The sequence below is a fragment of the Aulonocara stuartgranti genome, assembly GCF_965226115.1.
Source record: "Aulonocara stuartgranti genome assembly, chromosome: 4".
NCBI classification, from domain to species: Eukaryota; Metazoa; Chordata; class Actinopteri; order Cichliformes; family Cichlidae; genus Aulonocara; species Aulonocara stuartgranti.
Genome location: NC_138942.1, coordinates 1739293 through 1759204, shown reverse-complemented (window position 1 = coordinate 1759204; position 19912 = coordinate 1739293). Strand labels below are relative to the sequence as shown.

Sequence of the window (19912 nt, the reverse complement as noted above, 5' to 3'; positions counted from 1 at the left end):
GCCAAACAATTACATTTTTAGGTTATCCGAGTGACGTATATATCATGTTTAACCTGAGTAACGAAAGATCACAGGGGGTCTGAAAACGATGAAGCTGGGAGTTCGCTGCTCTTGTCGGCTCCAGTGACCCTCGAGCTCCCGGTCAGCGATCGAGCTGGTGGGTAACAGACGTCTCTGAAAATGTCAGAGCAAATATGCGATGTCTTGATGAAACGAACAGATATTTGAGGTTTACACAGCTACATTTTCACCTGAAAATATGTTAAAGCTTTAATTTGTGACCCAGAAAGAGAAATAAGAGAAATATTAAAACTTAGTAGCTGCCACCATTGTTGGAAACTGGAATTGACTGGGCTGCGCTATGAATTCTGGGATATGGTGGACCATGAAGGACACACACGACCCATCCTTCAAATCTGGGGAAAAGGAGGACGCATTTGTCGGCCGCATTCGGAGGAGTCTACGAATTTGGACAGCCTTCGTTGCGTTGCTGTGACGTAATCGGTCTACAAATGCGGCCTCAGGAGGATGCAGCCGACGTTTTGGGACGCAGCTCTTGACTTGAAGCTGATGAGTTAGCTAGCTGGGATCAGAAATAGACTTTAGAGCATGAGGTTCAGGCCTATGACAGTGAATTATCGCCTCAAAGTTCAAGAAGCGAGTGAAGCAGACGTTGATGTCTCCAATATTAACACAACTTTTATTTTTTGGAACAACTTTCCAACCAAGACAACAGATACAGCAAATAAAGTTATTGAATGAGTGAAACGAGTTAGAATAGACGGGCCCGCGTCCAGCTACAATGTAGCTACCAAATGTAGCTACATTTAGCTACCAAATGTAGCTACATTTAGCTAAAGTAGCTACATTTGGTAGCTACATTGTAGCTAAATGTAGCTACATTTGGTAGCTAAATGTAGCTACATTTGGTAGCTACATTTGGTAGCTACATTATAGCTAAATGTAGCTAAATTTAGCTACATTATAGCTAAATGTAGCTACATTTGGTAGCTACATTTAGCTAAATGTAGCTACATTGTAGCTACATTGTAGATACATTGTAGCTACATTTGGTAGCTACAATGTAGCTAAATGTCGCCTTTTGAGGTGTTTGAAAATATAGTCTGAGGTGTTACAACTTAGTCATGTACTCAGTGTGTACTCAATGTAGCTAAATGTAGCTACATTTGGTACACATGGCGCTGCTTTTAAAACGACGTCTGGTTATCAGAGAATGTGATCGACAGTTTCAAATACACACCGTGTTATCCTCAATCATTAGCTCAGAAGCTCTGGATGCTTCCAGAAAGAGGCCAATCCGGAGAAAGTAGGCTTTTAGGGAGGGGAACCTTATAACGAGACAGTAGCTTGTTTCTGACAAAGACAATTTTTAAAAACTGTGAATCATGCAAAGCTACTCTAGAATAAAAATATAAAGCTGAGCATAATGTGACAATAATAGGTCCCCTTTAACGCTGCAGGGGAGCTCCACCTGTGAGGGGGAGAAACCAGAGTGCCTGACATCGTTTAAAGACACTAACCAGAGCAGGTTCAACATGAAAACTGTGTGGGATAAAATCAGTTTCCTTCTCTGATGAGTCATAACGCACGGATCACACTTCTATTGCACTCTCCAGTAAGACTGTGACAAACAAAATGCATCCCATCGACTGATGATGACGATATATCAATACAAGTGGTTCTTCCTCGTTGTTGCATGATGCAATATGTTGATATACTTCTTTATATCTCTATACTCCGCCTGCCTGTTTTCTAATGGAAGTGAGAGCTTCAGGGACGGCTCGTGTTCCAGACTCTGTTTACGCTGTTGTTGGTCTTCTTTTATGCACGACTGAATGTACGAATGTGGCTTTCTATACGATATCGTTGTTTACACACTAAGCTCGTGCTTTACAGGTGTTCTTACATTTCTATCAGGTGTTGTATGTACGATGCAACAATAAATTTGGAATGCAATGCAAACAGGAGAGTAAGTGTGGATCTGTTCTCGCGCCGGGATGGTCCTGGCTGGCGCCACGCCGCCCCCTGCTGCCTGAAAGCACAACAGCAGCTCGAACGCTGCAGTCTGTCAGCCAAGTTCATTCTTGCAGCAGGATGAATGAAACCACACTTGCAGCTTTTTCAGCTTATAAATGTGAAGAACCTTCTAACGCAGGGGTAGGCAACTCCAGGCCTCGAGTGACGGTGTCCTACAGGTTTTAGATGTATCCATGATCCATCACAGCTGATTTAAAGGGCTAAATGACTCCTCAGCATTTCTTGAAGTTCTCCAGAGGCCTGGTAATGAACTAATCATTTGATTCAGGTGTGTTAACCATGGGTGAGATCTAAACCCTGCAGGACACCGGCACTCGAGGCCTGGAGTTGCCTACCCCTGCTCTAACGCAACACAAACTCACCTCAAAGCTCCACAAAATCTTTTTTCAGATCCAAGCTTAATACTGGCTTTTACAAGCTCATATTTTTATATAAATGTTATTGTGATTTACCTTTCTGACTCACATCAGCTGCTGAAGCAGGGCTGCTTTGTTACAGCAAAACTCATGTTTATCAAAGAATCTGGAAACTTGTGTATTTATGAACTTTACTCATAATTCAGCCGACAAAACTAAAAGAAATGAATCAATGTGAACCGAACGAGAGCTGCCACAGGACAGAGAAGTGCTGAACAGAGAATATGACAATAATATATCAATAATTTATCTCAATTACATCGCTGGAAGCCAAATTTGTTGTTTAAATTAAAATTCTAAACTCAAAGTAACAAAACGTCCAATTTACAGTGAACACCTCATCTGTATCTGACACAGGGCTGAAGATATACCACGGGCCTTGAATGCAGCAGAGCTCTCATCAGGTAAGCACAGCAAGACACCTGGACTGTGTTTAACGTGGCGTCTGTATCGATGCTGCAGGAAGCAGCTTCAACTCTGAGAGAAGAATCTGAAAGGGTCACAACAAACTCAGGAAAGGTTTCAATTTTTTGTTCAACATCAGGAACCAGGAAGAGCAAGTTCTAGTTCTGGGAAGCTCTTCCTCTGAGCAGGAGGAGCCAGTATCAAACAGATGGCTCCAAGTTTCTCAGCTCAGTGAACCGACACAGATCTGCTCACCTCACAGGTTAACATGACGTCGACAAACAGATGCTGCGTTGATGTTATTGATGCTTTTGGACCAACAAAACAGCTTTTTACACCTGCACTCGGAGTGATCTGATTGGTCAGTAGGTGATTTTGTTGATGCCTGGTCTTGAACGCGACCATCTTCAGCACAGGTTAGGCCTCGACAGCGAGTTGGCACGACGGTCTCCTGAGAGGCGGGACTTCAGGACTTCTCAGCCTCTGTACGCCGTGCTGATGAGCCGACGCTCTGACGGCGGTTTCAGCAGAAACACTGAAACCTTAATAAATAGACTGTACGATGTGATGGCCGACCTGGTGCAGACATGAACTCCACCTGGTTCCTGTGAGCTGCAGGTAAACACGGTGGACAGGTGAGTGTGCTCTGCAGGTGCTAGCACTGATCACTATTAGGCAGCTTCAGCATAATTCAGATAAAAATTCACTCGCTTGTATTTCCTGTTTTTCATCAGCCTTTCCGTTCGTCCTGTTGGGAATAACTGAGGAAACAAGGAGCGTGCACACTTTCACTTTCACAGATTGTGGAATGAAATATTTGAATAAAGGCTTTAAAATGTGATCCTAAAGCAGAGCAGCTGTTTGTACTCGCTGACTTACATGGTATTTGTCATGAACTCAGTTACTTTCCTCTCAGAGTTAAAAGCTGCGTCCTGACATCTGTCAGATCTGATAGCTTAACAGTCTCACAGGTGGAGGCAGTTTTTATACTTTTACATACATTTGAAGAGCTCAGGTGGGTCTCAGGAGTTTTACAAGGATCGCTGATTTGAGAGACTTGACCTGAGAAAATGAGCTCAGCTGATCTGAGCTCAGTGAACTGTCTGAATAATAAACCAGGGGCGGAGACCTGTCAATCACAGACAGACCCGCCCACTTCCAAAACACTGAGATGGAGAAAACACTTCACTCAGTGTGATGTCACAGCTCTATGCTCAGCTGTTATACTGTCTTATTTCACTAAACATCATGGTTACCAGCCCATCATCATATACTGCCCTCTGGTGGCATATCTGTGCTCTGCACACCGTGTGATGTCCTGATACCTGTCACCTCATCAGGTTTTTTTGTTTTGACTTTTTTAGCCTCACTGAGTCAAAATAAAACTTTTAGTTTTCAGAGTCAGGGTCCACGTGTGTCTTTTTACCTCGTTTATTAACAGCCACATTTAACCCTTTAACCACCCGAGCACTCACCACGACCTCTTTACCTGTCAACTTCCTGTCCACAAACAGCCTCATTCGTGAGTTTAAAGTCTATTTTCCTTTCATATGCCTTCAGGACTCTTAAGCTGCTTCCATGCTGGCACAGCGTCGGAGGTGAGCCCTGATAACGCTGGTCGGGGAGGGCAGCTTAAGGTAGAGGCGTACCTAACGAACTGGCAGCTCAGTGAGGTGTTTCAGGAAGCGCCTCGTGGTGCAAAGTAAGCAGACAGTTGTGATAACAGACGGGTATATTTGTGATGGAAACAGAAGAAACAAAGCGCCACGCAGGAAGTGACCCGCGAGGAAAATAAATAGATAAATAACAATGTCCACATAGCTGCCTTCAAACGCCGCCAAGTCCCGTTAGAGAGAAACCGTGTCAAAGACGGGAGGACGAGGAGGAGCGTGCTCTTCATCCTCTGCAGTTTCCCGTCGCTCGCCCACGTCTTCACACGTTGGCCCGCGGCGTCTCACTTTCAGTTCCTGCTGCAGCTCGCTCTGATCACACCTACAGACTCACAGCTGCAGCTCAGTCACATCCTCTGCTCTGATTGGTCAGCCGCTATCTGACCGACAGCTTCACCAGTTTTCTGTTGTTCACATGAATCCGTAAATCTGCTGACAGCAGCAGGGACGCACCGATCCGACGCTTCACCCACGAAAAACTGGCTTCAGGTGTTCCTCGCCGGGAGGCAGAGAGCGAGCGTCGCCTACAGCAGCTGAAACACTCGCTGCAGGCTTCAAGTCTAATTCTACGGTTTGTGCTTTGTGAGCTTTTATTTTTTAAAGACTGACCGGATTCTTCCAACCGCCAGTCGCTCTGATCCGGGATCTGTGGTCAGTGTTTAAAAAGCAAAGCCCACAAACTGTGACGATCCGGGAAAAATCTCCATCAGCCAGGATTTGTCCCAGAAACTGATCGAGCACGGAGACGGCTCATCGCTGCCGACGCTTTAAATACATTTACTTAAAGTTCTGGAAAGTCCTAAAGTGTCTGAGTGAGCTTCATGATGCCAGAACATAATCTGAATAAAAGCCGAAGGTAAAATCTAAAACGCGGCCCGTTGTTACACGACAGGAACTGTTTCAGGTTATGAAACTGGCTGATAAGGCAGGGGTGGGCAACTCCAGGCCTCGAGGGCAGGTGTCCTGCAGGTTTTAGATGTGTCCTTGAACCAGCACAGCTGATTTAAATGGCTAAATTAGCTCCTCAACATGTCCTGAAGTTCTCCAGAGGCCTGGTAACGAACTAATCATGTGATTCAGGTGTGTTGACCCAAGGTGAGACCTAAACCTGCAGGACACCGGCCCTCGGGGCCTGGAATTGCCCACCCCTGTGATAAGGGGTTAAAACGCCCTCTGCTGGTAGGTCCGTCACTCGCTCGCAATAAAAGTGATTTTTAATCTCACCGAGTGACAGATAAATACATAAATGTAAAGTTTGTGCTCTGATTGGAGCTGAGTGCGGAGGATTTCCTGCGCCTCCTCACACATGGAGAGGAGCAGACAGCAGGAGCATGGAGCATGTTAGCATGGAGCTAAAAGCTAAAAAACAAGAGAAGAAGCTGGGATAGGGAAACGCCATCGCTGAGCAGTGTTTGAAGTTTTACACACAGAGAAAGAAATCTGTGGGTGCATCAGCACGAAACGCTGCCCGCCCACCGTCGCTGTTAGCGTGCTCTCTGCTGCGCCAGCTGCTAACGCGAGTAAACACAGAACACCTGAAACGGCTTCAGCTGCCTGAAACATCAGACCGGTGCATCCCTGCAAAGCGACGTCATCGGTCATACATCCAGCTTTCATTCGATGACTGTGATTGGCTGCTGTGTCTGAGCATTTCTGCCCGGTCATTCCGCTCTATCTTAATGGCGTCCATTCCCGAAGCGCCCAATCAGGCGTTAGCCAGAAAGCACATGTCCTTCTTCATGTGAATCTGCAGGCCGCTGGCGCTGGTGAAGGTCTTGGCGCACTGCGCGCAGCGGTATGGTTTCTCTCCCGAGTGCGTGCGCTTGTGCTTCTTCATGGTGTCGCCGTCGCTGAAGGTGCGGCAGCAGAACGGGCAGCTGTACGGCCGCTCGCCCGTGTGGATGCGCAGGTGACGCCGCAGGTTTCCTCTCTGGCTGAAGCTCTTGGAGCAGAAGGTGCAGCGGTGCGGCCGCTCCCCTGTGTGCGTGCGCAGGTGACGCCGCAGGTCTGCCGACTGCGCAAACGACTTGCAGCACCAGTCGCAGGCGTAGGTCTTCCTCTTCTGCTCCAGGTGGAGGCGGAGGCTGGCGGCCTGTCCGAAGGCCTCACCGCAACGCGGGCAGCGATGGACAAGTTCGGGGATGAAAGCGGAGGCTGTGCTGTCTCCGGCTGCCGGCTTCTCCTGGGAGGACTTCCTGCTCCGCTCAGCTTCCTGCCTCTCAGCGCGCACCACCACCACCGTCCTCTCCGCCTCCGCCCTGCTCCAGAACTCTTCGGCGGCACCGTTTGCGGCCTCGGTCAGAGAGTCCGTGCGACCTTTGGGCTTGCTCACGCTGTACTCCTCTGGTTCGGCTTTGATGAGCGCGGGGGGCGGAGCCCGGGGCTCCTCCCTGAGCACTGCAGGAACTTCAATGTGAATTTTGGGGACGGAGACAGTAGGAGGGTTTAGGGAGGAGTGCGAGGTGACAGGTGAAGTTTTCCCATACGCTTCCTGTAGACGGTCAGGCTTTGGTGCCACGTCCCGCAGCTCCAAGAGCTTCTTCTCCACAGGCAGGTGCACCGGCCCCGGAGAGGAGTCGCTGTGGACCGCCAGCAGCTGCACAGACACCACCTGCTCATGGGTGGGCTTGTCCACGTTCGGCGGCGGCGGTCTGGGTGGGTTCGGGCGAGAGTCCGGCTCTTCGGAGCGAGGCCTCCACTCGGGCTCACCAGGCTGGTCGGGAGCCGCCAAACCAAGACTGGACCTGGTGGACTCTGAAACACAGAAAGCAAACAGTTGATGCGACCGAACGACGTCCAGCACGTCAGAAGAAACATTCGACTCACACCTGGAGCTCCAGAGTTTACACTTGTTTTTGGGCCCCAAGAAAAGCTTTGCATGATTACATTTCAAAATAAGCTCCCTTTGTGTTACACTGTCACTCCTGAATAGTGACAGACCCTTGTCCTCTAAGCCAGCTGTCTTCAGATTGGCTGCTCTTCATAAACAGGAGGTGGGTGGGGCCATTTTAAATTTTTTTTTTTAAGCTCACAGGGATACATGTACTTATACTGACCTCAATATTTAAAACAGGACATAAAACAAAGCAGAACAGCTCCATGTTAAGCAGTAGTGCCACCAGGCGTCAGCCAGTTATCCTCATTATTTTAGAGGTTGACATATTTTCACAGGTTATCGAACATAAACAACTCCTTTGCGCTCACCGTCTGGTTTCTATGCAAATGTGTGTGTGTTTTTACAGTTCAATGTGCTGTACCGTAAATATGTACGGAATTCCCCTTTAACAGAAACCCGAATGACCGAAAGTCCTTCAAACTTCCTGAAAGTCAGCTCTCCCCAACTGACACCTCACGCAAAGCTCCTCATACCAAAGTCAATGTGACAGTCTGTCAATTTAATGCTCAGCTGTGTTCCCCCCTTTATGTTTAATGGGGTAAATGAGATACGTTGTGTAAATAAACTTTAAATGAAAACACTGCGTGAAAAAAAGTGAAATGAGTACCTACATCAGGTGACTCTCATTAGGCTCGAAGGCAAAAAGGAACTGACACGAAAAATGACAGAAAGTCACATCTATCGTAAAAATGTCGGTAAAATCAGACGGTTTGAATGATGCCGAATACACGAATCCGTCCTTAACAACACATAAAACCGTGAAAATCTGCAGTTAAGCCTGAATTTAACGTTAAAGCGGCGTATTTCTATTAAACAGGCGGATTTTCATCGCAGTTCTGAATGCGCGTTCTCTCGCGGAGCTAGCCGGCTAGTTCGGCCCTTACTCAGCCACTCGGTCCCGGCCTCCAGGAGCAGGATGTCCCGCAGCTGCCTCCGCAGGCTCTCGTTCTCCCGCTTGGCTCTGGCAGTCTCCTCCCGGTACTCGGCCACCGTGTCCTCCACCACGTCCAGGATCTCCTTCACCACCACCGTCAGCCGCTCCGTCAGGTAAGCGTTCAGCAGCTGCAGCTTGGTCATTTTGATGCTGGGACCTCCAACAGCTGCATCCACACCGGAAACAACAAACCCGACAGGAAACGCTCTTGCTCAGCTCCGGTCTTTCAAAATTAAAGCGTGGTCATCAGTCTCTGTCCGCAGACTCCATCGCTGAAACTGGAGCTCAGCCTTGTTGGACGGCCTGTTGCTATAGTAACCTCATAGCAGAGATGTGACATATCTGATGATGTCATGAAAGATGCTCCAACAGCACAAACACGGTCCAGAGGTCCAGTTCAGGTGACGCTAGCAGAAAGCTAGCAGCTACAGCCGCCTGTATTAGCTTCCACCTGCCGGTCAAAGAGGCCACGCCCCTAGCAATGCAAACTTTAGAGGGTGAGTTATACAAACAGCTGTTATGACGGGGAAATGATCCACAGAGACCAAACAGTTTGTGTATCCGGCTGTAAACATGTTTATTACTGCTGTAAGGATTTAACATAGGAGTCTATGGGACTGGTTCCCCTCTTATTTTGAAAGAACTACCAGGAAAGTGTGTGTCAGACTGAGCACCTGTAACACGTTTGTAAATGCAGTTTCACACTGTGACCACTGGAGGGCAGGAAACACATGATTCTCAGTATAAGGGTCTTATTCAAAGTAAGAGTCAAAAACCTGGGAAATTATTTAAAGAAAGAAAATACAAATCTCATAAGCTTTTTTTAAATCACAATAAAAACACAGAAATATATCAAATGTTTAATATGAGCTCATTTTTCATTTGATGGCAGAAACACGTCTCAACAAAGCTGAGACTGAAGCAATAAAAGGTCAGAAAAGTATCCTCCAACAGACCAGCTGCTGTCCTCGGCTCACAGACATCACAGACTAATGTTAGAGAGGAAACACAGACCTGTGCCGCTGACATCATCATTTTTTGTGTTTTGTGCAGCTTTATTTATATTTGATATATCATCCTAACTTTTTCACAGTCGAGGTTGTACGAGGCGTCGTTGAGTTGAGCAGATTTCGTGGTGCTTGTCTTGACCAATAGAAATCTTCCTCACAGGGTTGATTTCAGGTTTTAATTTGGGGCTGATGTCGCAGATTCTGCTAAATATGGGTCAGAGTCTGGTTGTTGGATCAGGGATTTCAACTTTTGTAAAAGCAGATCTGGTGGCAGAGAGGCACTAACATCAATGAAAAGGGTTTGAGCTTTCATCTTGAGGCTTTTATTTTGAAGGCTCTGTCAGAAGGTGCTTTTAAGCCTGAGCCAGCTCGATACTGAAGGAAAGATGGAAAGAGGGAGAGGAGGGCAGCTACTACTACGACACACACTCTCACACACACACACACACACACACACACACACACACACACACACACACACACACACACTCTTAAAGCACCCCTCCCTTTCCTTTCACCTCTTGCGGTGGAGCAGACGGAGCTGCTGCACAGACTCTCTGCATCACAAATCAAACAGATCTTAGTGAGAGGAGGCTGAGCGAGCCACAGCATCATTTAATAGAAGATCTGACGGGTGTTTCGCCGAGCGCAGCGTACTGTCATCTCTCATTTCAGCTCCTATCGCTCACATCGGGGGATCTGTACCTCCCACTTCTCCTGCAGAGACACGATGAACCTCACCCTGCAGCTTACCGTGCTGGACTAGGACCAGGTGAGCGTCCCGGGAAAAATCTTTCAGTTTCACAGGTTGGATGTGCAGGACATGTGCGGCTGCCTCCGCCTGGGTGGGTGTGTCACTGCATCACACCTCCAGCTGGATTCTTCTCTTTTCTTTGTCTGCCTGTGATGAAGATGAAGGTTTTGGTGCATTCATACAAAGTGTGTGTGTGTGTGTGTGTGTGTGTGTGTGTGTGTGTGAGAGAGAGAGAGAGGCATGGACATGTTCATGCATCACTGCGTGTTAATTATGTATAAAATATGGCTGCAGTCGTGCTGCCTCGCAGGATTTCATTCAAGCTTTTTGGGTATTTTCTAGAAAACAGACACCGCCTCATGTCCTCGCTGCCTCGTGTCCTTGCTGCCTCGTGTCCTTGCTGCCTCGCCGCCGTGCCGTCCTTGCCTGAGGTGGATCATAGGGCTGGGTATCGTGACTGATTTCTAGAATCGATTTGATTCCGATTCACAAGGTCCCGAATCGATTCAATTCGATTTAAATCTGGGAAATTTTGCCTCAGACAGTCAGAAATATTATAATTCAGATCAGCACATTTACATATTTTTGTATCTATAAAAAGGAAGCTGACACACGCAAGACTTTATCAAAGGTGTGAGCGTCACAGCAGAGGCCTTTGTGTCAAAGTAGCTGAAGATAAAACAGAAAAACATGAAGCAGATTTTCCTGTTCTGGATTTTATAAAAATATTCTGCAGTCGATGAAAAAGGGAAGAAAACCATTAATCAGCACATGAACATCACCTCTGAAGTTACAGCGGTTTTATTACAGACACAGCGTTTTGCATTTTGTATCATTTTAAAAAGTTTAAATTTGTTCAGTATTGAACGGCAGAAATGAGGTTTTTCTTTTCGGAAGTAAGTAAAAGGAAACAAACAGCGTCCGACAGCCTGTAAACAACGGCAGAGAATGTGCAGGAAGTGTGACTTTATCCTGGTGGAAGCAAAACAGCAAAAGTCAGAGTGAATCCATGACGATGTTTGTGTGAAGCGTAGTTTGGATCTTCTTTTGCTGCTGGTTCGGTCAATGTTGTTTGGAGAGAGATCAAACTAACAGCTTCAGAATCAGCGCAAAAAGGGCGTGAACACAAAGCTCGACCCGCCGACAGAGTCAGCGAGCTGTCGGCTTTCAGCCCCGACCGTGTCCATGCGAAAGTGAGAAAGTCACAGCTCGCTGATCCTGATGCGTCGGCGGGTCGAGCTTTGTGTTCACGTCTCTGTGCAGAAGCCTGTTCCTGCTCTCAGTTACTGTTTTAATCTTTGGTGGTTGTTGAAACTGAGATTCTGGTATTTCGGGCAAAATAAATTGATATTAAAAAATCGATTCAGGATTTGAATGAATCGATATCACGTTATCCAAGCCAGAATCGATTTTAATCGATAAATCGATCATCAAAACCCGCCCCTAGTGGATCAGTTTATCCTGCTTTGCTCGAGCTGGAGGTTAAACTCTGAAAATATTTCATTTCCAAAAAACTGAAAGAAACAAGAGCAGATTGTTTACAGTCTGAAGTCGGCCAAAGAATTTCAAATTAAACTGCCTAAAAAAATGTGAATATTATTTTGAAAGTCTGCCTTTAAAGACTTTGAATGTTTCCGTTTGACTGCATGAGCTGGTTTTAGTCACGGGGACAGCTTTAACTGAGAGCAGTCACAGTCAGGAGGTGTGACCCGCCCGAAGAGCGAGGAGGTGACAGCAACATGGCCGCTCTGTGACCAGGCCGAGAAACAGGAAGTTGAATTTTGAGTTTAGAAAATAAAACAAAGATTCATCCTTTCAAAACTGCTTCAAATCTCTCGTGGGGCCGCTGAGTTTGGATCAGTTTGTAGAACCTGAATTTAGCTGAATATGGAGGCTGGATGTGATGTCACTATGATGTCATCTGACCCTCACGCCGGTGCCTTGCCAGCCTTGCCGTGAGGCCGTGGTCCTCAGCCGGAAAATGGTGGAGTGCCTACTCCGGTCAGGGATGAGTTACTGCCCCAGGTGGAGGTGTTCAGCTATATCGGGGTCTTGTCCACCAGTGAGGGGAGCATGAGACTGACAGATGGATTGGTTCAGCACCTGCAGTGATGCGACCGCTGCACCAATCTGCGGGGGTGAAGAGTAAATACTCTAGGAACAACAAGTAGGCCTGCAGAGCGAGAGCGAAGTGCTCTAATAGGGTGATATGGTACTACAAGGTCATGAAGATAAGCTGGGGAAATCAGCTTTTGTTCTAGTCCCTGTCAGGACTCTTGCTGCAGTATTTTGGATCAGGGTTCGCCCATGAACATGGTTTAGGCTGGTTTTGGATCATCTCGGAGGACTTGGAAGTCGGTGGCATGGACGTTGGGATTGGGGCTTTGGGTTTTACACTGGTCTTGGACTCATTTGGCTTTGGAGCATCTCAGTGAACTTTCCACAGCTCTTGTGTGGATTACTCCTGAAACTCCCCGCACAATCCCAGACTGATCCATCTGTTTGAGGGCTCTGCGTTCTTCTTGTAGTTGAAGTTGAGTCTTTCTCATGGTGCCTGCGTTGGAGAAGTGAACATCTATAACCTTTGCACAGGACTACAGACAGCTTTAACCGAAATAAAGAAGACAAAGTCAGCATATGAAGAATCAGGTTCAGAGTCCACTTCTGGTTGGAGTGCTTTTGCCTCTGCAGCTCCTCTACATACCTCCATCAGGTCAGCCACCAGCTCTCCAGTCAACCATGCTGGATCAGGGTCGAAGAGGCAAACTCTCACGAGGTGGAAGATGTTCCTGTTCAAAGAAAAGCTCGTACAGAGGCTTTTACATTTGTTCCAGACAGGCAGAGAGAAACTGAACCCTAACTCTAACCTAGAGGGGTTTTATGACTGGGGCGGGACCAAACCCTGACCCACCGTAAAACATGATCTGAATCTGGATCCAGGCTGTTCTAGAGAGGAAAAACAAACTAAACATGAAAGGAAAAAGATTTTAGTTACTAAAATTCAACAAAATGAAAATCTAGACTTCTGGAAACAAACTGGACCTCCGGGGTCACGGGGCGTTGGAGGATGTAATCACATTAAGAATACAAATCTAAGTGAACGGTGAGATGACTCACAGCTCTGAAATCTCCATCCAGCCTCCAAACATATTTTTTTTCATGCTATAAAATTTGAACGGATTCATTTTGTGTCTGTGGTGTAAAAACAGCTGATACGAGTCCATGTTTGTCCAACGGCTGTGAGGCTGTTTCATCCTGTTACAGCCTCGTCTCTCAGACTCATGTTGTCAGAGGGTCCTGTAGCTGATTAGCGCCACAGCTTCGCAGCTACAGCCCAACAAGCTCAGAGTCTGTGATTGCAGGGACGCAGCCATTACCCAGGATTTCATTAAAGGCTTCTATCATGTCAGCGCATCATGACTGGCCCAGCAGCATGAAACAAACATCTGCAGAGCCCCGAGTCATTACGCCGCCGCCGCAGAGCTAAAAACAACAGACTAATGGCTGCGATGGTCGTGTCTTCCTGCTGCCGCTCCCTCCGGAGTGCCCGCCACAGCTCGCAGCGCTAATCCTGCCGCTCGCTGACAGGACGAAGGCAGCAGCAGGTTAATTAATGTTAAACTCCGGTTCCTGTAAGGACCCTTCATTAAAGACCTTGTGACCCTCCTCCAGCCAATGAGATCAAAAGGGGAAATCTGAGTCCCTGATCTTTGACACGACAGTAAAATCTCAGCGTACCGCTGTAATCAGCAAAATTAATGATTAATAAATCATTAAAATTCATTGATTTTGTTTGATTTAGTCACAGAAATCTAGAGAACTACAGACTGTATGTGGAAGATGGACATGAAACAATTAGCTTCTTTCTGTTTTGTGTGAGATTTCTTTTCCCTCATTTCTCTAATCTTTTTATCATTATGATGATGAAATATCCTTATTTTTATGGGAAGTTTTTTTTCCTGTTTTTTATGGAAACATAGTTTTTGATGTTTCACTGTGAAGCTTAAAATTTTCATAGGTAAGTTTGTTCATACGTCTGACAGACTCGGTCCCAAACAGCAGCCGCTGAAGCTCGCGGGTCTAACAAATAATTCAAACCGGCGTCCTGAGCAGAAGCTCTTTAATTATGTAGGACACCCCCGTGTCTCCATGTTCAGGAAAATTCAGGTTGTTAAAATAAAAATTTGAAGTATTCGCAGCAGATAAAAAAACTGTCCTGTGCTTATTATCCTCGAAGCCTCTGATGTGGGTCGCATAGAGCTCTCTGCTGTTTGGACAGAGTCACATTTTCTAAACTATTCTTATTTCTAACTGCAGTAAGCTGATGATTATATGTGCTCCTGTCATTCTCTCGAGCTGGTTCTGAAGTAAAAGCTCCATCCGAGGTTATCTGCTGCAGAGCACGTCAGATTTTTATGATGATCAAAGGTTTTGTGTGAAAACTGGAAACAGTTGGATTTTCGTCTTGAATAAACATTTTCAAAATGGTCTAAAAAAAATGTTTTAGCATAAAAGTCATAAGAATATAAATTTATAATAAAATGAGAACATGCAGTTCCTCTAACATCCAGCAGAGGCAGCAGTAGTCGGTCCCCAGAGAAGCAAACATGTTTAGTCCAGATGAACAGAATCAACTTTTGGAGATTTGCTTACCTGGATGATTGAGCATCAAGACGTTTACATCCTGATGCACAAACTGTTTGATGTCTGTGTTTAAATCACATTAAGGCTTAAAGTTAGGGGTGTGGCCTCTTTGACTGACAGGTGGATGTAGCTGTAGGTCTGGACCGTGTTTGTGCTGTTGGAGCCTTTTTAATTCTGTCATGTGACCAATAATATGGCCGCTGTGAGGTCACTGTAGTAACAGACCCTGAGTAGCAGTGCTGAGTTCATCTTTCTCCATCACATTTCATTTTAAATGATTGATGGGTTTTAATACACAGATCCAGGATGAGACCGGATGAAACTTAAATCTTAAAGTTAAAGAAGTTTTCTTGTAACCTGAAGCTCCTGAGGTAACCAACAAAAGAACAAAGAGCCGAGTGCTCGCCTCGCTGAGTGATGAAGAAGGGGAAGAAAGAGGTAAACACCCTCTCGTCCTCTTCTCTGAATGCTGAGCACGTCAGCGACTTGGGAGGATCGGAGGTGTTTTGCAGACGTATCCTGTGATCTGCATCGAATGACACTGATGCTGCTAAACGGTCGCACTGCATCAGGGAGCACGTGCAGCTTCGTGCAGCGCTGTAATAACACACTCTGCTTCAGTCAGCGAGCAGCGCTGCAGCGCTGGGTCCTCGGGGAGGGGGACAAGCGATCGATGCAGTCCTGGCAGTCGTTACAACGGCGAGCGTGTAGGCGCTGCGACAGAGCCCCTGCTCTTTAGGAAGCAGCTCGTCCTCCAGGCATCGCTCTGATCGATGAGCCTGTCTGATTGATCCGATAAGATTACTGCTGATCACAGTGAGGAGCACAGGGGTAGCGCTGAACCGAGAGCAAACGCAGCACAAGTTTGAAAAAGTCAGATAAATGATGCTGCTTCAGCTCCTCTCTCTTTACACAACAAACTTAGTTTTATGGTCAGCACAACTTTAGATGTAAAAATGTCTGAAATATCAGCACTCAGGGAATCTGCAGTGTTTCCAGTGTTAATGAAGCCTGTTCTATCTTATGTTCTCTTAGAAACAGGAAGTATTGTTTGTGGAAGGATCACATTTAATACATGCGGCTTTATTTTTTCAGTGTAAACAACATTTAAAGACGTGTCTGAATCTAAACTCTGTCTCTTTTGATTGACGGTGAACTGCTCGTGTCAGAAAGCGTGTGCGGCAGACAGCACGAGCTCATGCTGGCACCTGTCTGCATCCACCGTGTGGAGCTTGTGTTGGAGTCTTCCCTCGTTGGTTTCCAGGCTCCTGTTTTTCTGTTTAAGGACAAAGATGGTGGAGGACGTCTGCATGTGGCACAGGCTGGACCTCCACCACACGTTACCCAGTGTAGCCGTGACCTCCTGTTAGTGGGAGCCGCACATGTGAAACAGAAACAGTGGTTACTGGACGTAACTGCAGCTCTATGAGTGTGTCTAAACGTGGACCCAGCTGGGACAGTTTCTTTTCTTTGTTGCCTTCTAAAAGCAGAGGAGCGATGTGGACTCTGAGCTGCATTCTCATTTTGCATTCTGCAATGGCCACCAGGTGGCGATACCTTTGGTCCTGTAGAAGTCTACGGGGAGATCGGCCCTCCGCTGTAACACTTGCCTGGTTAGTTTATGGGTTTGGTCACTGATCTCGGGTCCTTTTTTAAATTTGATAATTCAGAGTTTCAGAAAGGAGGATTGTGAATATCAAGGATACGCTCCTTAGGTAGCGTCTTATCAATCGCGTCATGTCGCATCCACATGCTGTCATCTCAGAGCTCTGAGCTAGCGCCCGTCACCTGACCGGATCAGATCTGAGGATGTCACAGCTGGTTCAGACATTGTTCACGTTTAAATCCAAGGATGTAAAAACAGATAAAGCTGTTGTGACTGAAGGCTGTAATTACTCCTCCGCCTGCTCGTACTCAGACTGACTGACAGCCTAATGAACCCTTCCATAACTTCTCAGTCGCTGATAAATTACATGATTGTTACTATGCTCTTTGTTCACCGACGCATGAATCCAAGCTCCTGACGGCGCTCACTCCTCCTACACGAAGGCCCGCGAGCTACAAACCTCAGCAGCAAGAAAGTGTTGAGTCACTGTTATTAAACAGCAACCTGATCAACCCACACAGATGCTGCAGATCTGTTTTATAAATATTTCTCTCCTTTTTCTCGACCTTTGGAGAGACAAAATTATTCTGAGCTTTGTGACACGCCGCTGTCATAATTTCAGCATTTAACTTTGGTGCTGTTAGATAAGCTGTCAGAGAAAACGTCTGAATATTTCATGAATAACTCCGCCGCCCGGCCCATTTGGAGGAATCTCAACTTTTATTAAGAACAAGGAGCTCAGGATAAAGGAACTCTGAACATCACAGCTCAGAGGCTCCGCCTACAAAGGAACATCTCAATAAATAATCCAAATAAGATGAAAAGTTTAGAAGTCAATATTTATATACATGTGTTTTCATTTTATTCTAAATTTATTTATTTATTGCTTGATAAAATGAATCAAATTGACTTTTGAATGAATAGATTTGGAGAGAAGGATTCTTTATGCAAGCAGGAGCTGCTAAAATTAAAAAGACAAAATAGTAGATAAACAAATTTAGGGTTAAAGATTGATTTCAATTAATGTGATCCGTGTCAATATTGTTGTTATTTCACTGGCAATGAAACTTTTTTCACACTCTCACATTGATGTGTTCACTTTTATGAAAAGTAAGTAATAATCAGTAAAATGGTGAATAATTGGGACCAAGTGGTTTCTATGTGTGGAGCCTCAGGACTCATCTGAGGCTTGGTTTCCTTTAATATCTCTGACGCCAGCAGAGCAGAAATCCTGTTCTTTCATTATAGTTTTAATATCATGTCTCCTCTGCTGCATCTACCGACTCGTTCTCAGGACGCTGCAATTTAATAAAACTGAACTTATGAGAGGAAAGAACCTGCTGAAAGCATGCAAGGATATATGAAGGATTATTGCTTTTGTTGCTAAATTATGCATTTAAATTAGTTTATTAATCTCCTCTTTTTATAACACGTTTTGGAGGAAGGAAGGTTCAGGGTTTCAGTAGTCATCATCATGGGCTCATCGGATTAGAATGAGAATAAGCAGTCATCATTTGCAGGTTTTGTCGTTTTATTGTATAACAGGTAAAGGAAAGGAAGACACACATGGACTGCTCTCTCTCAGCTGCCGCCCCATGTGGGAGTGAAGAAAGAGTGAGGGGTAGGTGAGTGCAGTCCTTATATAACAAGTGACAGGTGAGTGCAATTAAGGCCAAGCACCACACCCAATCAAAGGTGAGGAAAAGAAACAAGGTGCATCTGGTGAAGTGAATGTGCTGAAAGGTGAGCCTTTACAACAACACATAAACATTGAAACCAAAAAGAACAACATGATTTAAAAACTACAAAATCAAATTTCGTTTCTTAAAAGAAAATTCATCAAATAAACTAAAGCTGCTTTCAGTTTGAACAAAGTGCCCAACGACTGCAGTTCCTCTAATGGCCACTTGAGGCTTCATCCAGAAGAATTGAGTATATCTGGACCGGCGTCAGGAATGCCGACTGCCATTAGTCTGGAAGAAGCAGCAGGTCGTGGCCAATAAAGATGATGCTATCAGGAGTAGGGATGTCCAGAGCCGATCACGTGGTTTCAGACTGATCGGAATCTGACTCGCTATTTGCTAACACATCTATTGGCTGTATCCCAATTCAGGGTCTGCAGCCTTAAAGTACGCAGCCTCAACGATCCTCATGGGCCGCGTACTCAAAGACCGCTAAGGCCGGAAGTGCGAGGCTTGTGAAATGGGCGGTCTAGCCTCCGTTGTGATGCCCAGGTTGCCTAGCAACCATGATACTAACAGCTGGAAACGTGTCATACAGCTGTGTTTGACAGAAATGAAGGAGAAAATCTTTTGTTCATTTGTTTGTTTCTACATGAGCTTTGATCATTCTCTGTAGGATTAAGCTCAGCTATTGAACGCCGTATATTTTAAAGTAAAGGCTTTAAAACCAAGTTAGTACAAACGTCACTAATGTCACATGACTTTGCCGACATGTGGCCAACAGTAATGTTTTAATGTTCTTCGTTATTAAACATTTGCACATAAATAAGTGACATAATATTCAGGATTTACTTAAAGTTTACTCTTCGGCCGGCCCTCATCCGCCGTTTTTTTTCGGCAAAATTATCCACACCCACCGCCGCGCTATGCAATCATCCCTAATCATGCTGCTACAAATACTCTGATGCTGCTCGCTTCACGCCCCAAATCAAAATGGAGGATGACGTAAAGCAACTTGTGATATTGTGATGTTGCAAATACTCACACAAAGATATTTTAGTGCAACAGAAACCTGTAAAACCTCGTCTGTATCTGCAGAGTCGTACATTATATTAGAAGTACTGCTGTCAGCGTTAATCTCGTTAAAATGACGTTAACGCCATAACCGCATGCAAACAGCAAATCTCGAGTTAGTGCGGCTCGCCCAGTGCGTGGGGCTGCACGGCGTCAATGCATTAGCGTGGTTAGCTCGTTAACACGTTAGTGCCGTGCAGCCTCTCGCAAGTTGGTGCTTGCTCCACCCAACTCTCTACTTCTGCTTTCAGAACAACGAGATGGGGACATCGGCCTCTACGCTTTAGGATTTCTGACTATTTGGAGGTATTTTCTTGGTTGAGGCAACGCTGCCACCACCAGATCAAAGTTGAAATTACAACACAGAGCTTTATAATTTCAGTGCCCGTGTCTCACTGTTACACTCGAGGTGTCTTTAATGTCTTCATTTACTGGTAATCACAGCAGACCTGCAGATTCAGAGGGTGGAGACCTTAAAGCTTTCTTTTCACTTTTACTCATTATGGTAATTCTGTTCAGGCACTACACGGTTAGGGTAAGGAAAGGGTTGTGCTTTCAGGTAAACTATAGCTCCTCACAACAGTAACCCTACACATCCAAGAACATGGAGTCCAAACAGGGCCATCCGAATGTCTTCAGCAAAACTGCAATGATTAATGTCGTTGGAGTAAGAGTGGCAAATCATTTTAATGCTGTATTCAGTTAAAATAATAAAATAAAATACAAATCTTAGGTTGATAACTGGAATCAGATAAACAAAGCA

At 45.7% G+C, this 19912-nt stretch overlaps 2 protein-coding genes across 5 annotated transcripts in view; one reads left to right on the top strand and one right to left on the bottom strand.

Moving 5' to 3' along the window:
- Positions 1-4294: 4294 nt before the first annotated feature.
- LOC309704146 (uncharacterized protein) lies at positions 4295-8595 on the bottom strand. The gene is made up of 2 exons (XM_082529146.1): positions 8330-8595; positions 4295-7303 (listed from the first exon to the last, which is right to left on the bottom strand). The coding sequence occupies exons 1-2, from the start codon at positions 8520-8522 to the stop codon at positions 6255-6257; spliced, it is 1242 nt and encodes a 413-aa protein (XP_082385272.1). The 5' UTR covers positions 8523-8595; the 3' UTR covers positions 4295-6254.
- Positions 8596-8745: 150 nt separating this feature from the next.
- The window catches only part of LOC309704149 (uncharacterized protein), a 34155-nt gene continuing 22988 nt past the window's right edge, over positions 8746-19912 (top strand). Inside the window, exons 1-2 of one of the 4 annotated variants that reach the window (XM_082529149.1) lie at positions 9869-10161; positions 10486-10574. In XM_082529149.1, coding sequence (XP_082385275.1) covers positions 10503-10574 — 72 coding nt within the window. In that variant the 5' untranslated portion in view covers positions 9869-10161; positions 10486-10502. Of the gene's footprint in view, positions 8877-9868; positions 10162-10485; positions 10575-15180; positions 15226-19912 lie in introns of those variants that run through there. The other 3 variants (XM_082529152.1, XM_082529151.1, XM_082529150.1) reach the window with 3 other exon arrangements.